The sequence below is a fragment of the Lepisma saccharinum genome, chromosome 4 (genome assembly GCF_977018435.1).
Source record: "Lepisma saccharinum chromosome 4, izLepSacc3.1, whole genome shotgun sequence".
NCBI lineage: Eukaryota > Metazoa > Arthropoda > Insecta > Zygentoma > Lepismatidae > Lepisma > Lepisma saccharinum.
In genome coordinates, this window is record NC_139232.1 from 33,937,724 (window position 1) to 33,959,883 (window position 22,160).

Sequence of the window (22,160 nt, forward strand, 5' to 3'; positions counted from 1 at the left end):
GCTAATCGGGACTGGAGCTATAGTGGGATCCAAACCACTATGGGCCTCCAGCGGGTATCGAATCCGGGACCCCTTCAATAAAAGGCGGGGACGCTACCACTGCGCCAACGGAGAAGCCAGAATCTTTGAATGTTCGAATACTAAATTCAGGTAACGCATCCTGGATTCATTTCCGATACAAAAACAAATATCTGGATGATAAAGTTGCCAAGGTTTTGTCCCATCGTTACTCGGAGCAGCAACAGCCGGCCGGTCTTCGGTAGCAAGTGCTATATAGATGCGTTCATTCATAGACCTTGTGCACACGACCGATCCGCAGGGCTCAGGGTCAGAAAAGCATGTTATCACTTGAAATGAGAGCTCCCCCTCTCCTCTTCCCTCCATACTACAAGATCCACCGTTCCCCCTCCTATCCCTTCTTCCTTTTCTTCCTTTCACGCCTCTATGATGTCATCAACACTTCGCGAACGTCTTCCAGAGTCAACGCGCATCAGATTTTGCGCTTCACGCGGGAACCAAGCCCCTCCCCCCTTCTCGACTCCTTTCCATCGTTTCACCTCCGCGCTGCCTATATATTTCGACGTCCGAGGCGGCCCCTCAAATAAAGATCCGTACGAGTCCGTCGCTTGGAGAGTAGCGAAGAAGGCAAATCGTTCTTTACTGGTGCTTCGACTGTTGGTTTATTTCGTTCACCTTAGGAGAAGCCGCTTGACCCCGTTGACTCTCGTATTTTCTGATTCAAGAAGATTGAAGAATCCGCCGGCAGGATGAAGTTCGCGGTTTTTTTGGTTCTGGCTGCACTTGTTGCGTTCCTGGAGTCCACCCACGCCGCTTCCATTGAGAAGGTAAGTTACGCTTCTCGTCTCAAGGGCATTTATGCATTTAAGTGCATCAATTGAAAGAGTCTGGGCGAGATGCCAAGCCGCATTTATTTTCACCACTCATTTGCAAAAATAGTTCAAACGAAATAACAGAAAGATAGTGACAGACATTATCAAGAGAGATTTTTTTCGATCGAGTGTAAACAAAGATTTGAGGATTTGTTGATTTTTTTTAAAGTATTTTAAAGTTCTTGATTAATTGATTCGCTTTGTTTATTTTATTTCGCTTTTCTGCCACTTTTTGGCTAATCGCGAAGATGGAGATGAGTGATATGGTGAAATTGATGAATAGGCACTCAGAAACACCTATGCACATGGCGGGATTCGAACCCGGAACAGATGGCGTCGTAACGCGATGTGCTAACCACTCCGCCACGGGGGCGGCAGTATTTTATAGTGTTTCTCACGGATACCAAAATGTGGCTTGACAGTATCTCGTCCCCAGTGGCGGCGATCGAGTGCCAACACTGGGGAAAGGGGGTAGTGAAAGTTTATTTCCTCTTGGTAGACAAGGCTTAGCATTAAAAGAACATTGTGCGGGGGCAGAAAGTGGAGGGCAACTGCCCCCACCCCCTAATCGTGCCGAACTCTTAAGTTGGCATCTGTGCACAATTGATTCTTTCATTTATTTATTTTTCTTTTCTGAATCAACCTGCATTTCAATCGTAAATTTAATGTTGCAATCGATCTCTTGCTGTAAACCTCCTACGATTTTACTTCGTCAAGAGAATAAAATAGTTGTATCTTTTGTCGGCTGGCAAGGCAGAATCTTCCCTATATTTTGATCCTAAAATTAATGCACGAGTTTTACTGTAACATTCAGTCGAACAACGTGACAGTGTATCTGTTGAATAAAAACTAGATTGACGCAAATCCCTCCTCCAACAAATTGAATTTCACAAACAGTACCACAAAATTAGATAAATAAGGTGTTACATAAAACCGTTACGAATGACATCAATTTTATTGTAACGAATTAATATAATATTATAGTACTACATGGTAGAAAATGTGCTCTAAAAAGCTAATTCAATTTGTCAGACATTCAATAGTTGATGCCTTTAGATGTCTGCTTTACGCTACAATTTTTGCACTTTATATAAATTGATTAATGCATTTATGGGCGATCTGTAGAAAAAGGAATTGATTGGTTATGTGCAGTGAGGTGAAAGCACGGAACGGATGTGTTTTCATCATCATCATCATCATAATTATAATAATAATAATAATGATTTTGCCACACTAATACAGTAAAATATATATAATGGATACAAAATGGAAATAAATTACACACCGTAGTTCTCGTATTTAATTGGTCTTTTCCCACTGATTTTGTATTTGAAAAAGGCTAATGAAGGGATATCACGCTTTGAGTTAGTGTCACTGCTTCATGTCGTGCTTAAAAATTCTTGCTAACTCAAATATTGTGCTCTCTTTCCTCTAAGAACGCACGTATAGATCTTGATTTCTGCCAACACAAGTCTTGAAAGGGGCCAAGATGATATGTTTTTGTAGAAGTAAAGCAGCCAGAAAATGTTTATTTTTTTTCTGAAGAACATTATACATATTTGTGTTTCTTATTCAACAAGAGTTTAGCTCACTATTAGATGATTCAAACAGAGAAATACTACCGCACATCAAAGAACGGAGAAAGACACAATTAATTTTAAAAAATAAAATATGATTACGAGTATTTCAACTCCAATATATACCGTTTGAAAATAACTTTAGTTAATTTTCGTTTGCTTCTATACCGTTTGACAAGCGTAAATAAATTACCTCGCATGTTTTAAATTATACATGCGTAATGCTGTTTTTTTATTGTTTTAATATGAGAATATATTTGAATGAGAGTTTTAGGGATTTGATGATGTAACGTTGACCCTTTTAAAAGGGACAAAACATAATTTTTTTAAAATTTTGAAGAAATTTGAAATTGTTCTCAAAGTGTAGCAGGAAATAATAAGTAAAATAAAAGTAGGAGAAAGTTGCAATATGAGAACTGATAATTTACAGTAAATCATTTTCTGAGGAGAGTATTTACATCTAAAGTAATTAATTATTCTCGATTCTGAAGAACAAATCGAGCACATTATTTTCGCAGGTCACGAGTACACGTGTCAAAGTGGATGATGCAATATGCGGTCTGAAGAATTTTCGTTATTTGTATTCGTAAATAGTCAATGTTACTGCCTATAAAACGATTTTTTTTAATCTTCAAGTTATATGTTTATTGTTGGCCATTTTGATATTATATGAGCCTGTGGGTACCATCAAAAACGGCGAATATATGTGATGATGCCCTTGGCATATAAGGCAGGTACTGCATGATAAGTACCTGGAATAAATTTATGACACCCAAGTCTGACCTCCCTCATAACTTGTTGTTGTTACTATTGCATTTGCAAATAAGGGTTAGATTTCTTGCGGAGGCAACATTAAAGGTTTCGGAACCTACTTTAAACTAATTCAGTCCCGATTAGCCTCCCCGTGCAGGCTAACAAGAGAGAAGGGGAAATCAAAATTGGGATCCAATACCCAACATATTCTCGATCTCAACCGTATGTGAGGATGGTGTGAACAGTAGCAAAATTCTTGCTTCTCTAGGACTTAGAAAGTTGTGCGACCCCGTATCTAACATCTTCCGTCCTAGATTGAATCTCTGTTCTCTTATCCTAGAAAGCTTTGCAGAAGCTGCGACTTATTTACTGTTTCAGTTTGGGTAACGGGAGGGGGGTAATTGTTCCGAGTAAATTTGAGCATGTCGGAACAAATCTCTGTGATTGTAAATAGCAGTTGTACTTTAGAACGTTCATTATGTGGCGCTTAATAAAATAACAATATTTAAAATCAGCAATCATAATTTGGGGGTGGCGACCTCAAGCTCGACAGTCACCCTTTCATTTATCCATTCCGCCCATTCCGTTGAAGACATACTATTCTAAAATAATTATTCATATTTCCTTTGAAAAATTGAGATTTGAACAGATCAATTGGGTTATTAGCTTATAGTTATCCGAGGCTTGTCGAGATTCGGATAACTCTAGATTAGATTCACTTCAGACAACCTCCAGATTAAAAACGCTCATGAACTTCAAAGAATAGGGATTAAATTTATTTTGCGCCTTGACATAGATGACCATAATTACATTCGTCCGATGCATGGTTGCATATTTACTAGGATGAAACAAAAAATTGTGGCCACGTGACTAACCTTGAATTTGCAAATATAGCCTCATCGAAGTCGATGATAGTGTAATAGTATAATATGTTTAATGGAAAACAATTTATTTTCGATCCATAAGCAATATTTCTGTGACTAAGTACTCGCTATGGTCCACAGTCATACATTACCTTTCATCCATACATGCATTTATTCAATTTGCTGCCCACGTGACCTTGAAAACTTTCCTATGCTCCTATTTAGTTACCATGGTTATATTTCCTCTACTTTTCTATCTCTTAGGTTAATCGCGAGGATCAGAATGACATAGTCGCCTGACACTGACCACTCCGACAAAATTCCGCTTACTTCACATAAATAAATACAATTTCTACATTAAAGGGTTTGTACATTTATATTTACTTGGTTACAGTCTTGGAAATGTTAACGTAAAGCAAAACATGGATTAGGTGGAGAAAGAGTAACGTTTGATATAGGGGGCACTGGAAACCGAAAGGGTAGTGTTAGAAAAACTCGTTCGAGGATCCAAGTAACAATCATACTTTTTTAAATCCTTCTTTTGTTGTGTTTCGGAATTGTCATCTCCTTCTTCCTCCTCATATTTCATATGCATTTTTTCTTGTCGACTATATTTTCTCACTGTCCTGGTTCGCCAAGCACTTTTGGGTATAAGCATTATGATAATTATTTCTGATCCAATGTAGCCCACGTTCAGCTAACCCGTACTGCAAGAAGACTGGAGAGCAACTTAACAAAACTTTTTACCTGAAATTCCAACATAAAGTGACCAACTTCTTTACCTTGCTTTCTCTTAAATGTTGCTCCTCTCTCTCTCTAGTTTTATTTCCTTTATTCTCTCTATCTCTCTAGCTTCCTTTATTCCCCTTTTCAACTGACCCTCCTTTACTCTTCCCTTGTTTGTCTGCCACTTTTAGCAGGGCTCCATGGAGGAGTGGTCAGCATAACGTTCTACAAACTCAGAGGTTCAATGTTCGAACCCTGGTCAAGACATGGATGTATGATTGTGTTTCTCCCATCATCCATTTCATCTGTTCATATGCTCCATCATCGTTGCGATTAAACCAAGAGGTAGAAAGCGACGTAAAAAAAAGCTAAATAAAGGAAAAGTGAGTTTCGCTCTTTTATTTACATTCCCATCCCTGTCGATTCATTTATCTTCTTTCCAACTTGTATATCTTGTTTTCTTTCCCGTTCAGTTCTTTCATTTCTTTTAACTTCCTCTCTTATAAAGCATTTCTAACAACGATAGCCCTTAAGCACAACCTCACAGTTTACATTATATAACCACTTCAGGACAAAAGCTTATGATTTTGACGCCTCTTTTGCAAGGTTTGCAGGATCCGTCGCACCTTCTGCAGCACAGCAAGCAACACACCAGCAGTCGTGGAATAATATAATCTTTTCTGCAAGTAAACCGGCCAAGAGGAGACGTGTTGTACGTGCACGATACAATCTTGCCCGGAGGACACTCTTCTGCCCTGAATACCTCCAGCTCCGGAAAAGTAAGAGAGCGAGCACGACCGCTCGCTTCCAGAAGCCAGCGACCAACGTAAACGCAATTAGGAACTAGCCCACAGAAGCCTGAGTACTTCATTACGGGCCAATAACCCCCCGAGACTACATTTTCTTGCGGCCGCCAAAGAAAAAAAGAAAACTCATGCGCTCTTACTTCCCGTCGATTTGGCTCTAATAGCTTTGTTGCCAAGAAACCGCCCTTCCACGTCTGTTGGAGAGGTAAACAACCTTCCAACACTTTCCACCCCTTAACTCCCCCCTCCCCCACTCGCCTAACGAGATCTTATTAAAATGCTCTGATTCATCTCTCGGGAAAGGTGGAGCAAGGACACCGAGTGAAAGCACGTATCTTAGAATCAGACGTCTGTCGTACAATTTAAATAATAGAGAAGGGGAATCTAAATATAATATTTGAAAAGGGGGCACGTCGTCATGGTAACCTTCTATCAGCGATGAAAAAAGAGGGGGAGGTGTAATCGTGCATGCCAGAAGTTGTTTACTCTTGTGACAGGTGACTCAACTACGGAGTCTGGTGAAATCATAAAAATTTGGTCGAGTGATTGTACGGACTTCTGGATCGCTCTTAGCAACCATTTCATCGTTCTCATCATATCATCACTCATCCTTACCGTAAATAGCTTAATTGAATCTTCAAAAGTTAGACGAAGTTCGTTTTAAGTTTATACTGTAGGCTAATCCAGTGGTCTCTCCAGAGTTTCCTTTGGATGGACCCAAGAGTAATTTTCTGCTTCGTGGTTGCGGCTGCACACACACAGGGTGGTATTTGTAGGGAGGGATGGGGGGAATTTCCCCCCTCTGGGTACTTGTGTCCCCCTCTTATTGATATTTTTTTTCCATGGGGGGAATATTATATGCTATAAAGTCATTATCTCATGCTGTCCCTAGACAGTCAGTAGAATCCCCCCCCCACTGGAAATTTCTTAAATACCACACAGATAGAATGATTCACTCTTTCCTCATTCATTCTCTTTGTTTCATAAGTTATTTCCCCCGCTCTCTTTCTTTCTTCTTTCTTCCTGTTTCGATTTCTATCTCTCTCTATTTCTTTTTCTGTTTCTCCTTATCTCTCCTTTTCTCTTCTTGTGCCCTTGTTTCTGTTTTTTCTGCCCTTGTTTTTTCTCTCTCTTCCTCCCTTCTTCTCCCTTTGTATCTCTTCCTCTTGTGTATCCTTCTATCTGTGTGTGATTCTCCTCCAAATGATATAGAAATTTCTCATATGTGGTTGTAACAGCCCTGAGCTAACCGGCAGTAGACGTACAATTTGAAACAGGATCCAAACCACTATGGGACTCAATCCGGAACCACTTGATTAGCTACCAAGCGACTGCGATAACCACTTAGAAAGTTGCTGGAAACTTCACGTTTACTATCGAATCCATGTAATGTTTTGGAATCCATTACAACCTGCGCGATAAACACTTCTCTAAGAAGCTTCCGCCAAACAATGTAATCAAACTAATGAAGAAATCAAATATTTTCTTTTTCATTTCCTAAATAGATGTTTTCATGTTTCCTCCATTCATTCATGCATCTTCCGGTAAGTACCACGTGGCACTCGTCCGTAAGGGTGCCAAGAAATACAATGGAGATGCCCCTCCCATTAGATAAGCACGTTCGTGACCGAAGACAGGTACAGGAAATCGTCGCCAGGAACTTGGAACTGTTTACCGTGGAGGAGTCGTACAATTGACGCACGAGCTCGACGCAGTTTCGATGTTTCGTATCAGAGTCGGAAGTCCAGAAGTGTATAAAGGTGCAAAGGTAGCCGAGGAATGTAGATATATCCGGTCTGATGACCAATAACAAACGAAGCCTCGCACACGTATGACCGAGCAGGACAGGAAACGGTGTGGATAAGATGTCATTGCGTAGGCAATGCGTGTTAGGGGGCGGGAGTAGGAAGGTATCTGTGCGTTCTGATTGGTTATTTTGTTCCGTGTTCCAACCGGGAATGATCATTCGAAGATCCAGCTCGAGATCTTGATTACAAAAAGATTACCACGTTTACTCTCTTTATCCCCCTAACTCCACACCTCCTATACGCCTTCATGGCGTGGTACAAATCACAAGGGAGCACTTAACTTTACTTTACCCCTCCTGTGAGGGTTGAATGGACTCTAGAATCGGTTTATGGTCGAATCTCATCCTTGCATAAACATATGTAAGCACATACTCTCTTGTCGGACTTGGTTTGTTCACGGAACGATAGACCCTTCCCGTTAGCTTACTGGCTTACACTGACGTCTTGTAATCAAGTGGTATCGGGTTCGATCTCTGATGGACGAACATTGCACTTTAAACTGTAGACCCAGACTCGATTGGCCTACCTGAATACCAATGCATGGTGACAAATCAAATGCGTCGCCCACAATTCTGTTTCACGCCACAGAGCCTTCACGTTCAGGGTTTATATTCAAAACCCTCGAACGTTTCAACCTTTTAATCTGATGCTTGTGTTAAATCGAATTGATTTGCTTTATTTTACTTTGCTTTTGTGCCACTTTTGACTAATTGCGAGGATGGGGATAAGTGATGATAAGATGAAATTGATGAATGGACCCTCACAAACATCCATTCCCAGGGCGGGCTTCGAACCAGGGACCCCTGGCTTCGTAGCGCCATGTGCTAACCACTCCGCCACAAGGGCCGGCTTCCGTGCCATGGAGACGCTTGAGTGGGGTGAAGGGAGGGCTCCACACATTCTCAATATCGGCCAGGCGCCTTTACCCGTCAGGGTTGACCCCATGTATCCATCGATTAGAAGCTGGGTGAGCCCCAGAGCCTCCGTGGCAGTTAGACTACCTACCAACTGGACTCCCGTGGCTAAAGAGGTAGAAGTACTAATGCTTAAATTGCTTCCAAACGTCTGCCCCTGCCGCAAGAATGGCAATGGAGAAGTATAGAAAAATATAATATAGTCAAGTAGCATATTTTAATGGATAGAGATCTAAACGAACATCAAGTAGAAAGATTCAGTAAAGGAGAATGCTATGCAGAGTGAAAAGGCGAACCTTTAAGATCTGCTCAACCTTCTAACAAAGTCAAGACCATAACACTATTAACGACCGAGATCGGGAACATGTGGAGTCTCAATTAAGGCTCTGCGCTGACCACAAGAGGGAACTTTATACATCAAGAGAGAAAGCCGCAATATAAACAAAGTGAGGCACAGAGAAGAGCTCGTGTTTTCTCGAAATGTTCCGTTGACGTCACTTCCGCCGAAAAATTGAGTGGCTCAATCTATAGGAAACAATTTACCAATCAGCATTGACTTGGCAAGAATCATGACCTCTTGACCCTCTGTGGCCCCTCATATCAACAGGATGTGCCAGAGAATTCGTTCACCTCTGGCCAACTGCGTAAATATGGGAGTAAGCAAGGTTAAAGTGAGGTGGTGCGTAGAGGGTAGGAGGAAAAGTCACTGCGTAGTGCACTCTGTCCCAATTTGGGCTCCACACAGAAGCCCACGCAGGGTCACGTGCCACACGAGCGAAAGTCGTTTAAATGTAACAAGCAGGGCACGTTCTACTACAGACGCATGCATTCATAAATTTGTAAACATATAGTATGAACGACCTTGGACCTCGTGACTGAATGATTTGGCAGGCCGGAAGAGGAGCTTGGGGGGGGGGGGGAAGGGTCGTATAAAGGTGTAGTGGTTCCTTTAACTGAAGTAGCCTCCGATTCACGGATTCCTCTCAAAATGTATTTATTTTGTAAGCTTTTAACTGTAGTCTTGCGAAAATCCTTTTGACCTTTGATAGTTGTTTACAAGTTAGAGTTTATTTGACGTAATTTGGCAAATATATTACGCAGTTAGTTGAAAAGCTGATTGCCAATTCTAGAAACTTGCACCGAGTACCCAATAAATAATAAAGGTCCCGGGTTCGATCCCCGGCCGGTTCAAATCCGGGAACTTTTCTAACGTTGGAAACTGCCCCGGCGCCCACCCAGCGACGAATAACATGGGTACCTGGGGGAAACCTTGGGGGGTAAAAGCGGTCAGGGGCGTGATGCTGATCACATCACCCCCACTGACGACCGGATCAAGAAAGTGTGGGGCGTTACCCTCACACCCCCTATACGCCTTCATGGCGTGGTGCTAAGCACAGGGGAGCACTTTACTTTTTTTACCCAATAAATTACCAAATTGTCATGATAAAGGGGAGTAAGCAGAAATGTGGACAGGTAGATGACAGTTCAGAGCTGTTACCAAATCACTACATCTCTCCTTAACTTTCTATTTCTGTTCTCTTACGCCGATTTTCTAATCTTTGGGTAATGAACTAACGCAACGGATGATGGGGAGAAACACGATGATACCGCGCGTTTTGCTAACCACTACACCACGTAGGCTGGCAATCGTGGGATTCACCCGGTTACCTCAAGTTTCACAGAGTGGCAAAACCTACAAACCTAAGATCTTTAAGCTTTAAAGCATAAAACACCTAAAAAACATGTATCTTTACATTTTAAAGTGTGAATATGTACCTACAAAAATTATGAATCGTAATTTTTCAGAGGAACTCTACATATGTTACAGAATGACAATAGTTTGAATTTTTAAGTTTTACAGGGTGGCAAAAACCTTCAAAATGTTGATCAAAATGTAATAAAACCACAAAATCACTCTAAATTTAAGAGTATGATAATAACCACCCAATCAAGGTTTAAAGGGTAGCAAAACTATGGGGAGAGGGGGGCTGGCTTTAAGTTTTTAGAAATACACTGTCCAACATGGATCTCTAAGTCAAAGACACAACACCTACAAACCTGTCACTGATGCCTACACAAATGATACATTTTTCTTTGCGCTTTCAGCAAATATGTCCTTCCTCTTTCGATTTATTAGCTAAAAGAAAGTGTCACTTACCCCCCCCCCCCCACTTTTCCCGGTTACTCGTGTGAGAAAAAGAGAGAGCAGTAATTCAGAGAAAGCATGTTAAGTTAGAAAGTAAGTAGGACTTTTTCGATTGTCTTAATCGTTTTTCGTTTCCTGCATTACGTAGCTACTTACATTTTATTTTGTTCCCTTTAACCTTGCAAATCGCAGAGAAACAGGAAGGAGGGGAGGGGAAGCATATGAGGAAACATTCTCACGTGACTCGGTGTTGATCAAAAGTTTCTGATGTTGACAAAACTGGCAAAACAGAATGAATCGAATGAGGCCAGTTCTTTTCCCTACATTCAAGACTGCATCAACATATGTCCGAAGTCCAAGTTTCGAAAGGTCTTTATAGTTCAATGTCGCCAGAGTGGCCTGGTCCTTCAAAACTTGCTGTGCTGTTAGACTTCCCAAACCAACTAATCAGTTTGTCAATCATTTTCCTTCTTCAAATTGTTCTACTTGATGATTTATTTGGGTTGCAATAGTACAATTTTAGCTCGTACTTCACCGCAATTCAATTGTTTTAACGAGAAGCAAAGTACAATATTAATAGCAAGTTTAAAGTTGTGCTACACAGTAAACATGGTTAATATTATTTTTTGAGTAAGTTACTTTGTCTTTCTTTTCGCATTAAATAAAATTAACAACTGCTATTTTTTAAACAAACTCGTTCTTCACCATTCAAATTTTTGCTCCAGAAACCTTTGCAGATAGATAAGTTGTCTTTATATGAAATTATTCCAACCTTTTTATGTATATCTTTACGTAAAGAAAACTACTTACAATTCAATGGAGATAAATTGTTTGGTTTACTATACATGGTAAGGTTAAAGAGTAACGGTTAGATTTATGTTTTTATGTTAGTCAAAAGTTGATGAATCTTAGATAAATGTTCTCAAGTATAATGCAACTGTTGTGAAAAATAACTGTTCGAAGATTGGTAGAAGTTCGTTAACCCAAGAATCTTTGCTCTCCTAATGTTCTTACAACTTTAGATATATATATATATATATATATATATATATATATATATATATATATATTTTGTTGGTCGTTTGAGTCTAACAGTGGCAGGTTATAGTCAAGAACTCATTTAATATATCCGTGATAAATAAATAATAAATAGTAAATATCCGTAAAGGCGTCAGAGCAAGGGGAAGGGGGGGGGGCAGTACGTTATTCACAAAGGCTAGCAAGATCATTGTAAAGTCAACGTTATTGTAACTGTTTCTATCTTAAAGGGTTGTTAATATTTAATATTCTTCATTTCGCCGACATATTTATGTATCAGTTTTCAGAGAAAAATGATTATGTAACTAAAAATCAAGACCCGCCTCCAAATTGCACTACCTTGTAAGCTTTTCTTATTTATATCTGCATACAAGCATTTCATAGAAGAAACAACAAATTAGAAATGTATGTATACAACTGAACAAAAGTACACTTTCTGTGATTAAACGAACTAATTTAATAATTATTGCAATAGTACGACTCATTTTTCCTCTCTAGTAAATCGTCAAAGCTTGTTATTATTTTCTTCCGCGGCTCTCCACTTTAGTACTACCGGAATGTAGCACATTCCAAGGTCACTAAAACACACAAGGAGCTCCTGATAGCAAGAAAAGAGGGGAAGAGGGAACACGGAAGCTGGGCAAACATGCATATTGCGTGATTTCTTAGGTAAATACAATTCCAACAAATGTGACCAATGTTCCTTGTTCGGGAAAGTTAAGTACATTGATACTCAGTCGCTGTGATCACAGTTGAACCGATCAACACATACCTTACGGAGAAATACCTCAACTTTGTTAAATAAATTTGTTGGCAAAAATACTGATAATTCTTTTCACAGGCGTAACTCTGGAGGAGAGGGTCATTTGCAGATGTATTAGAATTTACAAGAAGGGTGTTTTTTCTAACCTCCTGGACCTGAGGAACGAAGTAATAAAGATTACAATTTGTGATTTTTAGTCATTTAGCAAAATATTCTTAGATTGGATAGACAACTTTTCGACTCTCCCTCCCCCAAGTTACGCGCAGGGTTCCTTTTGATCGTTAAGTACATAGTTTTAAAAGCAAAACCAAACAAAAAAGCAAGTTAGTTCCAAAAATAGAGTATAAAATACATTAACCAGCTCAGAGTGTGATGTTTTCATAGTGCACTACTTTACCCACAGAATAAATGTTTCAATCAAAGAATTTTCTGATGTTTACTATTAGTCTTTGGGGATTTCCATTCTTTATTATATTATTGTCTCCTAGAAAGACCAACAAATTAATAAATTTGATATCAACAACTCGTAACCTACCAAACAATTTCCTTCGAAGCTAATGACTTACATTCTTCTTAGATCGATTTGAAATGAACGAATTTATTATCTGCTTCTGTAATTTCGTTCCCTCGATGGAAAACTTGTGTTTTAATTATTAGTAGCCAAAAATATGACAAACTGGTGTTCTGTACGAACTTCAGAGGACATGAAACTGTTTGTGGAAAACATGACAGTCCTGTAAAAGCAGGACTTCTGGCAACTCTAGCCAGTACTTTTATGTCTGGAAATCATCTCATGTAATCAGTGCAGGGGCATTCGACGAAAAGTGGTCCTACTCCATGTTCATAACAAAATTAATTTATATAGAAATTACTATTGGTTTTAATTGCATTAAGGTTTAGAAGTTTGTGAATGCATGTAATTTTCACATTTCACCAGCAAAAGTTACTAGCATCTGTAGTCTGTATGCTTCACAGACAAATGAAGTCAAATTTTGCTACATTTTTAAAGCGTCACACACGTAACGGACTTCTGTTAATGTTTTTAATGCATTTAACCCATGCCATCATACTCAAGATTTTTTTCATTTTTTAGCAGACACCACAAAGTACCCAATGAACCTATGAAATCAGATCATTCTGAATATTTTAATCCAATCTCATGTCTAGAAGCTTAAATTTTGTGTGTAAAATGTCACACACGTAACGCTGGAATGCCCCCTATAGAGTTTCTTTTCACGCATTTTTACCATTCTTTAATATTCTCGACAGTGCCTGGTTACGATTTGCGTAAACAAATTGGGAATGAAGTCTTTCTGACTCTGAACTGTAGAGAATCATAAACAGGAAACGGTACCATACTGAAGATGCATAAAATTACTTTGTCGCCCCTTTGCGGACTAGATGAAAGGAAACCGAGTGTTTTTCCTCATGCGAAGTCCCTCATTCACAGCTAGCGAGCAGGAAGCTTCACATTCCTTGCACGCCCGAGCGAACATCTGGCGAGAAGGGGGTTAACTACAGGACGAGCCCCCGTGACGTGTAGGCCGACGTCAGGGACACACCTACAAATAAGGACCAATTGTCGGATGGTCCAGATCAAGAAGGTGAAGGGGGACACGCACACACACGCAAGCAAATTCACAACTGCGTCTCTGTTGAAGCCGCGGGTTGTTGCTCTTACCAGGCCAAGGCTGGAAGTCAAATGCCTTTTAGCATTGATTGGGAGGGAAGGCTTCCCACAGTAATCTAATGGGACTCCAGACGCATGTCGTCATGACTCACACAAGTGGACAGTTTCCTTCTCTGCTTCTCGCTAAAGCACAGTAAGACGGAAAATTCTATTATTTCGTCGTGCGTCAACCTGCAGGTAGATTGCACCCACGACAACATATTGAAACATTTAATACAATGCTATGTTTATACTCGAGGACATTCTGGCGGTACTGATCCTCTATCTTAAATGTTTATAAACAGAGTACTTGACATAGTGGTAATGTCAAATAATCAAGGGATCGCGGGTTCGATTCCCTGTCGAGGCACATTGCCCCTTGGTTCGAATCTTACTTTAACCCTAGCTTACCCATGCCGCACGAGAAACTTACCTGAGGGGAGGGGGGTCACAGGCCCACACTTTTTTTAATCACTAAAATTCAAGAAAGCATTTTGTTATTGAATCACTGCTTCCTTCGTTGATTATATATGTGCAGTTATTTATTAATTATAATAATTACAAATATTACCGAAATTAATAAAAAATAAGAAGCAATTATTGCATTGGTGTCACACACATATTTTACCATTCGCCAAAACTTGCCAAAACCATAATTTTTTATTAATACTTTTTTGTTTATAGAGATGCAGTTGTTTATTAATTATAATTATTACAAAAATATCATCATTACCAGTCAATTGTACACTGTCACTCGCATGAGTGTCTCGAATGATACACATTCAAAGATGGCGCCTGATAGGCCACCAAGTGCAATTTGCCTCCCATTTACTTTACATTTGTTTTTATGATCAAAAGTAATACAGCAATATTGAGAACAGCACCCTAGGGAACAATATATTTATTTTTCAAAGTTTAATAAAAAATTTCACTGTTGAAAAATCAAAAAAATAGAGGTGGTGGGCCCTCCTCCTCGGGGAAGGTTATGGTGAAACTATCCCCATTAGCCTATCTGAGCATAAAGTGAATTTGAACAGATAGTTGCCGTTGCTGACTTTTCCCTTTTAGACTCTTATCCATATTAGTTGTAATATTATTTATAAAACTACATTGGTTGTTTATTTACTATATATTCCTTTCTTATTTCCCAGAGGGCTGTCTCGCAGAGTACCGGAGACATGTCGCTGTTGAAAGAGTGCCACAGTACCACCCCCTGCGGCTGGGCCGTCTACTTTCCACTCAGCAGGCGCATTGATTACTTCATGAAAAACACGTAAGTACCATTTGAATCGTTGTACCGATATTGAATTTTCTACAGAGTAACATATTCCATCGTTCAATTAAAGAGATGAATTAGAGTTTCAACAAGGAATGCATTTTGTCACCAAACTAGAAAACCAGAATTTTATGTTTCGCATTTTGACGCTATTGTCACAACCTAATTTTCGTCTCCCTTTGATTATTGCAACGATTGCTTATAAATTATTTAAACATCGCGTTAAACGAAACTACAAAAATGTATCTTTAGAGATGTACAAACTTTATTAACCTGACTGCACGAAAAACCATGTCAATTTCATTGTAAATTGTTCCGTACACATTTTCCCCTCTTATTACTATACATAAATACTTTTTTAGGGAAAGACGGATATGCAATTTTTGCCGATATCGATCTGATATAAAATTTCAATTGTTCCCGTGAATGGTTAATTCACCTCCTTAGTTAATCTATGTAACTTGGTAACTAACCGCAATAGGTTCAGTCTTAGAAAAATAAATAGTGTACTTTGAACAAAATTGGGCGAATTTTTACTTCATTAAAATAATTACAAAATGAGAGAATTCTGCACTAGTGTTAAAAGTTGATTTGATATTAGAGAAATAAGGGAAAATCATGTGTACATGTATTGTATTAATATCATGTATACACGAGACGGCAGATTAATCTATATTCTATCGGTAAAAGCCCGTATAGGCATATTGATGTATCGGTCTACAGGAAAAAGTGCAATAAACTTACAGATTCAATGTGTGCAAGACAGCATTAAACCCAAGTGAACTTGGCAATAAAGGTAAATTGTAATAACTGTTATGAAACTGACAGCTTGTACCCTAACAATGATCAAGAATTACTTATCTAAAAATAAGGAATAATAAATGTAGTGTGAATAGGTGTGTATCGGATGGGAACATTATTGCAAGGATCTTGTTTCGTTATTCTCGCACAAAGTATAAATTAATGGACTACTTTTTGTAATTTCACATGTAACAATTCAACAATATTAATTAATTTAATTGAAATATTGGTTTTATTAAAATATAAAATAAATCTTATGTAGAATGATAAAACATGCATTATATGCATTATTTAAATTTAGCTTACTACTCCATTGCAGTTTGCCTTAATATTGTAGCATTATATTGACAAAGGTGTCAGAGCAGCCCTTGGCTGAACCTCGCCCGCTTAATAAAGAAATTTATTATTATTATTGTAGCTACATGAAAATGGAAATTCGTGGTGGAAATTTCAAGTTTGAGAAATACATTATCCATTATTTAGTTTTTCTGTTGTTGTTTATTTGTCTCCACAAAAAATAGTAGATTACCTTGCAAGTGCATGCATTTTCTGTTCACACTCAAGTCTTCCCCCTTCTTCAAGGTCTTGCACACATGTCTAAATTATTGTATATTTTGGCTCAATTGTAAGTGTGTTTGTGCAACAAATTTGTAGTGTAGACAGAGAAACTCAACAAGTTTTATTATAGCGACAGTGGCAACAATGCAAGTCCGTTGAACGCGATAACGCGCCTGTTCATTTCGTAGCCTGTTGCGTATTCGCTCGATGGGAATTTTCTCGCGCGTTCGTTTCGTGTCAAAAAGTCGAATGCTGCTATTGGTTAGCAGAATTTAAGTTTCCGAAAACTGTCGCATATGTCCCCCCCCCCCCACGCATTATGCCACTCACGTGAGGGATCGCTTAAATGAAGTCCTCGAAGGTCGTTGGGTAGGACGTGGTGGAACCGTTACATGGCTTCCTAGATCAGCTGATCTTACCCCTTTGGACTTCTTCCTTTGGAGCTACATAAAGGACAATGTGTACAGAACCCCAGTACTGGATGTGGATGATTTTGGTTGGAGGATTGTCAGTGCTTGTGACACAGGCATCCCACAGATGCTGGAAAACACCTGGCAGGAGATATAATTTCGTTTGGGCGTCTGTCGCACAACACGTGGTGCACACGTGGAGATCTTGATTACCATAAAAACTTGTTGAGTTTCTCTGTATTTAAAAAAAAACAGCATGTCAATAAACTTGTTTGTTGCTTAGTTAAACAACTTTCTTATTGGTATTGTTGGTGCCGGACACCCTGTATTACTAGCTCTATTCTCTTCCTTCCAGATGCGAATGTCCAAAGGGAAAAGTCTGCTTGAGAACTGTTGATGATATTGCAACAGGAGCCTATGTCTACAAGTGCAGACCGGACCCACAGCCTATTAGTTCACAGAACGACAGCAACCACTCAACGTGAAGCATGTGAAGTAATCGCAGAACAAATTAATTTGAAACTGCGATTATCTGAATCAAATTGGCAGTAGAGTCCATTTCTTTCTTTTTGAGTGAAAATGTTTTTCTTTCAAAACAATTAAAGAAAATAACCATCATTCAAAAAATAGAGGGACCCAGGTGTCAATGCGAAATGAAATCTCAAACACTTTCAAAGGTGTCTCGAGCGAGCTGACGTGCTCTATCATCACCATGTTTCTTTGCTTTCATCTTGTCAAAGAGATTGTTTTTCATACAAAAATGCGAAAATACACTGACGTGATTATACGTGTGTACATGTGTCATACTTTTATTTAAATACTTTCACGTGAATGTAAATAATTCTATCATCATATCAATCTTCAGAGAATGATTGTTGTACAGTGGCGATTAGTAAAATAGCTTCTTTTTTTTCAAAAATTAACAACTTTATTCAACATTAAAATAATGCCTTTGTTGTTTGGAGATGAAGTAAAGTATTAATTTCATTGTTCATCATCTCAGAGCACAATCAAGTTCTAAATGTGCAACGAAAAAATTATAATTTTTTGCACTAATTTTACTACTCGTCACAACATAAAGTATACGAAACTGAACCATATCGTAACCTCTAAGGGCTGTGTAAACATTCAATCTTGTAGGTAACATTTCCACCAGTTTTTCACAGCTGCAACAGTATTGAAAAAGTTGTACTTAAAACGTATCATGTCCTCTCATGCTTTACTAAATAAGACATCTGGAAGCAGTGTTCTATGTAGAATTATAAAGTTCTGTCCAGTGGCAATCGTAATTAATCCAATTTAGCTGGAATGTTGCTCGAAAATAATATCTACATCTGTATATTGGTTTTTGAAGCCAGTTTGATACTGTGCTATTGAATATCAGCTTCTGCAAAAATATTTCATAACTCCGTGTTTTGAAAACAACTTGATGGTTCAGTCTGTAAAGAATACATATGAATTTGTATTTTTTTTCGAGAAGCCCAGTGAACGTGTAGCTGTGTAAAGAGATTGTGTTGCCATTGCAAAATTTGGTAACTCTGCACGTTAGAAATGTGTGATTCATTGTCGTGTAGTATGCTTAATATGTAAACATGAATTGCTTACAAGGGTATAAACAGCTAGGAAGTGTTGCAGTTTCATGTCCAGATGTAAAACTTGAGTTTTGGATTTTTTTAAAAGCTTTATTTATTTTTCCACGAATGTAAAGTTAACTAAGCTGATTTATTTGAAGTATTTATTCAGGGAAATGTATTTATGTCCAGTATTTTATTTTTATAAAAATGTGTGAATGTCTGTTTTTTTTAAAAAAATGATTTAGTACTTTGAATAAAATCTATTTAATGATACTTATTTATTTTATTATTACTATTATTTTTTATTTTACTGTTTACAACTTTCAAATCCTCTAGCTTATGAGTACTCAAATGTGACTGCATACTGTCGCATAATGACTTGTAGTAATAAATAAACTGAGGTCTTTCACTTCAATAAGTTTTTGAAAGAAAATTAATAACACCAAATTTGCATTTTGATTACTGAAGAAATTGCTAAATTTGTATTTTTAACATATTTTATTTTGTGAATAACCTGTCTCCGTAAACGCCTTTTTCTTTTAAGAAAAAAGACTATGTACTAAAGATAATAGCATTGAAAATATTACAAATAATGCCGAATGCAAATGACATCACTTTTATCAAGAAAAATGATAGCAGACGCAATGAGAACACCAGAAAAAAATAGTGGGAAGGCAAGGGGTGCGAGAACATTTTCTGGGGATGTCATATGTAATAAATAGGGTGCTGATTTTTGTCTTTGTAATCAAACATAGGCTTTAATGTGTTAAGTTCGTTTCATTGTGTTTCTAGTCCAAAAACGCGTTTTTATAGTGCCTATAAATGCCTATTTTGAGGTTAGCGTGTATTTGGCTTAATCATGCCTAAAAATGCCTATTCTGCAATTTTTGCTTACTTCAGCTATCTTTTATGCGCCGTTGGCTTCCGCACATTGAAGAAGGTAAGCCTTTGTTGATTTTGAACTGAGTGAAATCTGGTATTCGCCAGATTTGAGAGTCGCAAGGGATGTCAGATCCTTTGAAATACCAAATGTCCCCCCCCCCCCCTTGAATCCCGGCCTGTAGATAGAGAGCAGGATCCCACGACCATGATACTTCAATAACAGTCTTGTAAATGTTTCTCACATTAAAGTAATGGATAACATGATCGTCACTTAGTATTTATTTCTTTTTAATGCTGACCTACGCTGCGGATTGTTTATAACAGTACGCTACGATGACAAGGGCCCCAGGTTCAAACCCCTTCCTGGGTAGTGGGGGCGATTAGGGGGGCGAGGGGCACTCGCACCGCCACACACTTTCGACACTTTTTCCGCCGCACTATGCTAGATCTTATATACAAAAGGAAACATACTGTCTTTGCCCCCCCCCAGTTTTGCTACCCCCCGGTTTTGGAACCAAATCGCCGCCACTGCTCCTGGGCATAGGTGTTCTTTGTGAGCTTCTCTTCGTCAATATCATTATATCATCGCTCCTCCTCATCTTTGCAATTGGCAAAAAATGGCAGAACAGCCAAGTAAAATAAACTAAATCAATCAATCAATTATTTATTTTTAACTCTATTATTGATATAATTCTTCGTTTTATATAAAAAAAAACACGCGACGAAATCTCACGTGCATCACTGAAAAGATCGTTCACGTATGTCCAATCTCCGACAGACTTTGCCTCGTCTTGCACATCGGATATATCTGAATATTCAGACTCACTGCAGTCACTTTCCTCTTCTTCCGGAACATAACTACTATCCTACTCTTCCATATTTTCCTGTTTTCGTTTTACAAAATATGCAACAAAACAAAAACACACACGTCTCCTCAATACCACAGTTACGTACTTTCAGCAACAGATGGCTTAACGAGCGTGATTTGCTCATTGCTTGCGATGGTCACGTGTTCAAATGACAGCAACACGTAGCCTTCGGTTCTTCCCGACCAGTGCTGTCAACTCTAGCGAGAAGTCGCTAAATCTGGCGGATTTGTAAAATGCTAGCTGGCGACGAAAGACGTGAAAAAGTAACGAGTGACTTTTCTAGCTACTTCGTGTGCTCTTTAGCGACTAATCTGGAGAATTCACAAAATATCTGCGTAGGTACGTCTAAATGCTTAAAAATGTCCGTTTCATAGTTATTAAAGTTATTAAATAAGAAAAAAAACCTCGGAATTCGCTTCTGATACACAAAGAGAAATCGAAGCAAAGCGTACCCTTTTTTTCAGAACGGTTTGTGTCCACGCGTTTACTTCGTTAACGTCCAAGGTCTGAAGAGAGCCGCCGCCACGAACGTGGGTGGGGATAAACAGCGGGCGAGTTGTTTTCGTCCAATCACACTCAACCTTCAACCAATTGGCGCAGCTGTCATTCTGCTCGTCTACTCCACGTGGAGTCTCAGTCACATGACTGTGGATATACTGTTGCCGTACTTTGCAACTTCAATGTAGAGACCGTGGGAAGGTGTCGTAGAGTAGATGTGTGGCAACACTGTGGGTTGAGAGTGTATGCTGCAGCTGGTGGGCGCACTCCGTGGACTTCAAAGACAGACGGTCGTTAACATTAACTATACAGCTCATTGTTATCCGACACTCCTGGCACCGTTGCGGCTGCCAGGCAGGCGGGAACGGATCCGATATAATTCACGTTACGTTATTATGCATGGGTTTTGTGTAGTGTGTGGTGACAAAGGAAGTGCTAGTGTAAATTATAAAGTTCGTGTGTGTTTGTGCGCTGGCCAGGTCAGGGCAGGGCAGTATCCAGTATGGGAAAACCGCAATACAAGCAACATTACCGGAAGGAGTGGGGAAAACTGTACGAATGGTTGGCCCCTGTCGATAGTGACACGGCGAAAGCGTATTGTAAGAACTGCAAAGTAGAACCAATCTGTGGTAGAACTGTATGCCAAAGCTACTGATCTGAAAAAACTTTCGGAAACACAGAAACATAAAGTCAGATCTGGTTACTTCTGTTCTGCAAAACAGCAGAAAATACAGTTCAAAACGGAAAATTTAAATAGTTCTAGTGCTGAAGCTAGTTTAGCTTTATTCATTGCCGAACACTGTTCTTTGCTAACCGTGAATCACTTGTCCGAATTATGTATGAAAAGGTTTGGTGACAGCTGCAGTGCACCAGGCATTCGTCTCCATAGAATTAAGTGTACAGAAATAATAAACAACGTTCTTGCAGTGCATTTTCTCGATGATTTAGTATCTGACATCGGTAATCAGTGTGAAGTGCAGTGTTCAGAGGAAGAGAAAAGTGACGAGGAAATGTTGTTTTTATAGGCAAGTACTCGAATTTTTCACCTTTTTGCTATTTTTTAGAAGTACTGAATGCATCATTTGGGGTAAACTTGTTCTTGTTCTTGCGCACATTTTTTGCTATGCAACTTCCACGTTGCAAAGTTTCCGACTGAAACACTTTGGAGATATGTAAGAGGAAAAAAAATGCCAAAACATCGTTTCGTTTGTTTCGTTTTTATTTTGCTTGCTTGTGCAGAAATGTTAATACGTATTTCGCATTGCATTGATAGAGTCAGATCGTACAACCCTCGTAGGCTTCTTTTGTAAACTCAACTGTTAACCTTGGTATTTTTAAT

General features: G+C 38.9%; 1 protein-coding gene across 1 annotated transcript; it reads left to right on the forward strand.

The window, feature by feature from the left end:
- The first annotated feature begins 590 nt into the window (after positions 1-590).
- Positions 591-18,845, forward strand: LOC145987131 (uncharacterized). Its single transcript, XM_083121626.1, has 3 exons — positions 591-845; positions 15,105-15,226; positions 17,354-18,845. The coding sequence occupies exons 1-3, from the start codon at positions 768-770 to the stop codon at positions 17,481-17,483; spliced, it is 330 nt and encodes a 109-aa protein (XP_082977752.1). The 5' UTR covers positions 591-767; the 3' UTR covers positions 17,484-18,845.
- The last annotated feature ends 3,315 nt before the right edge of the window (positions 18,846-22,160 follow it).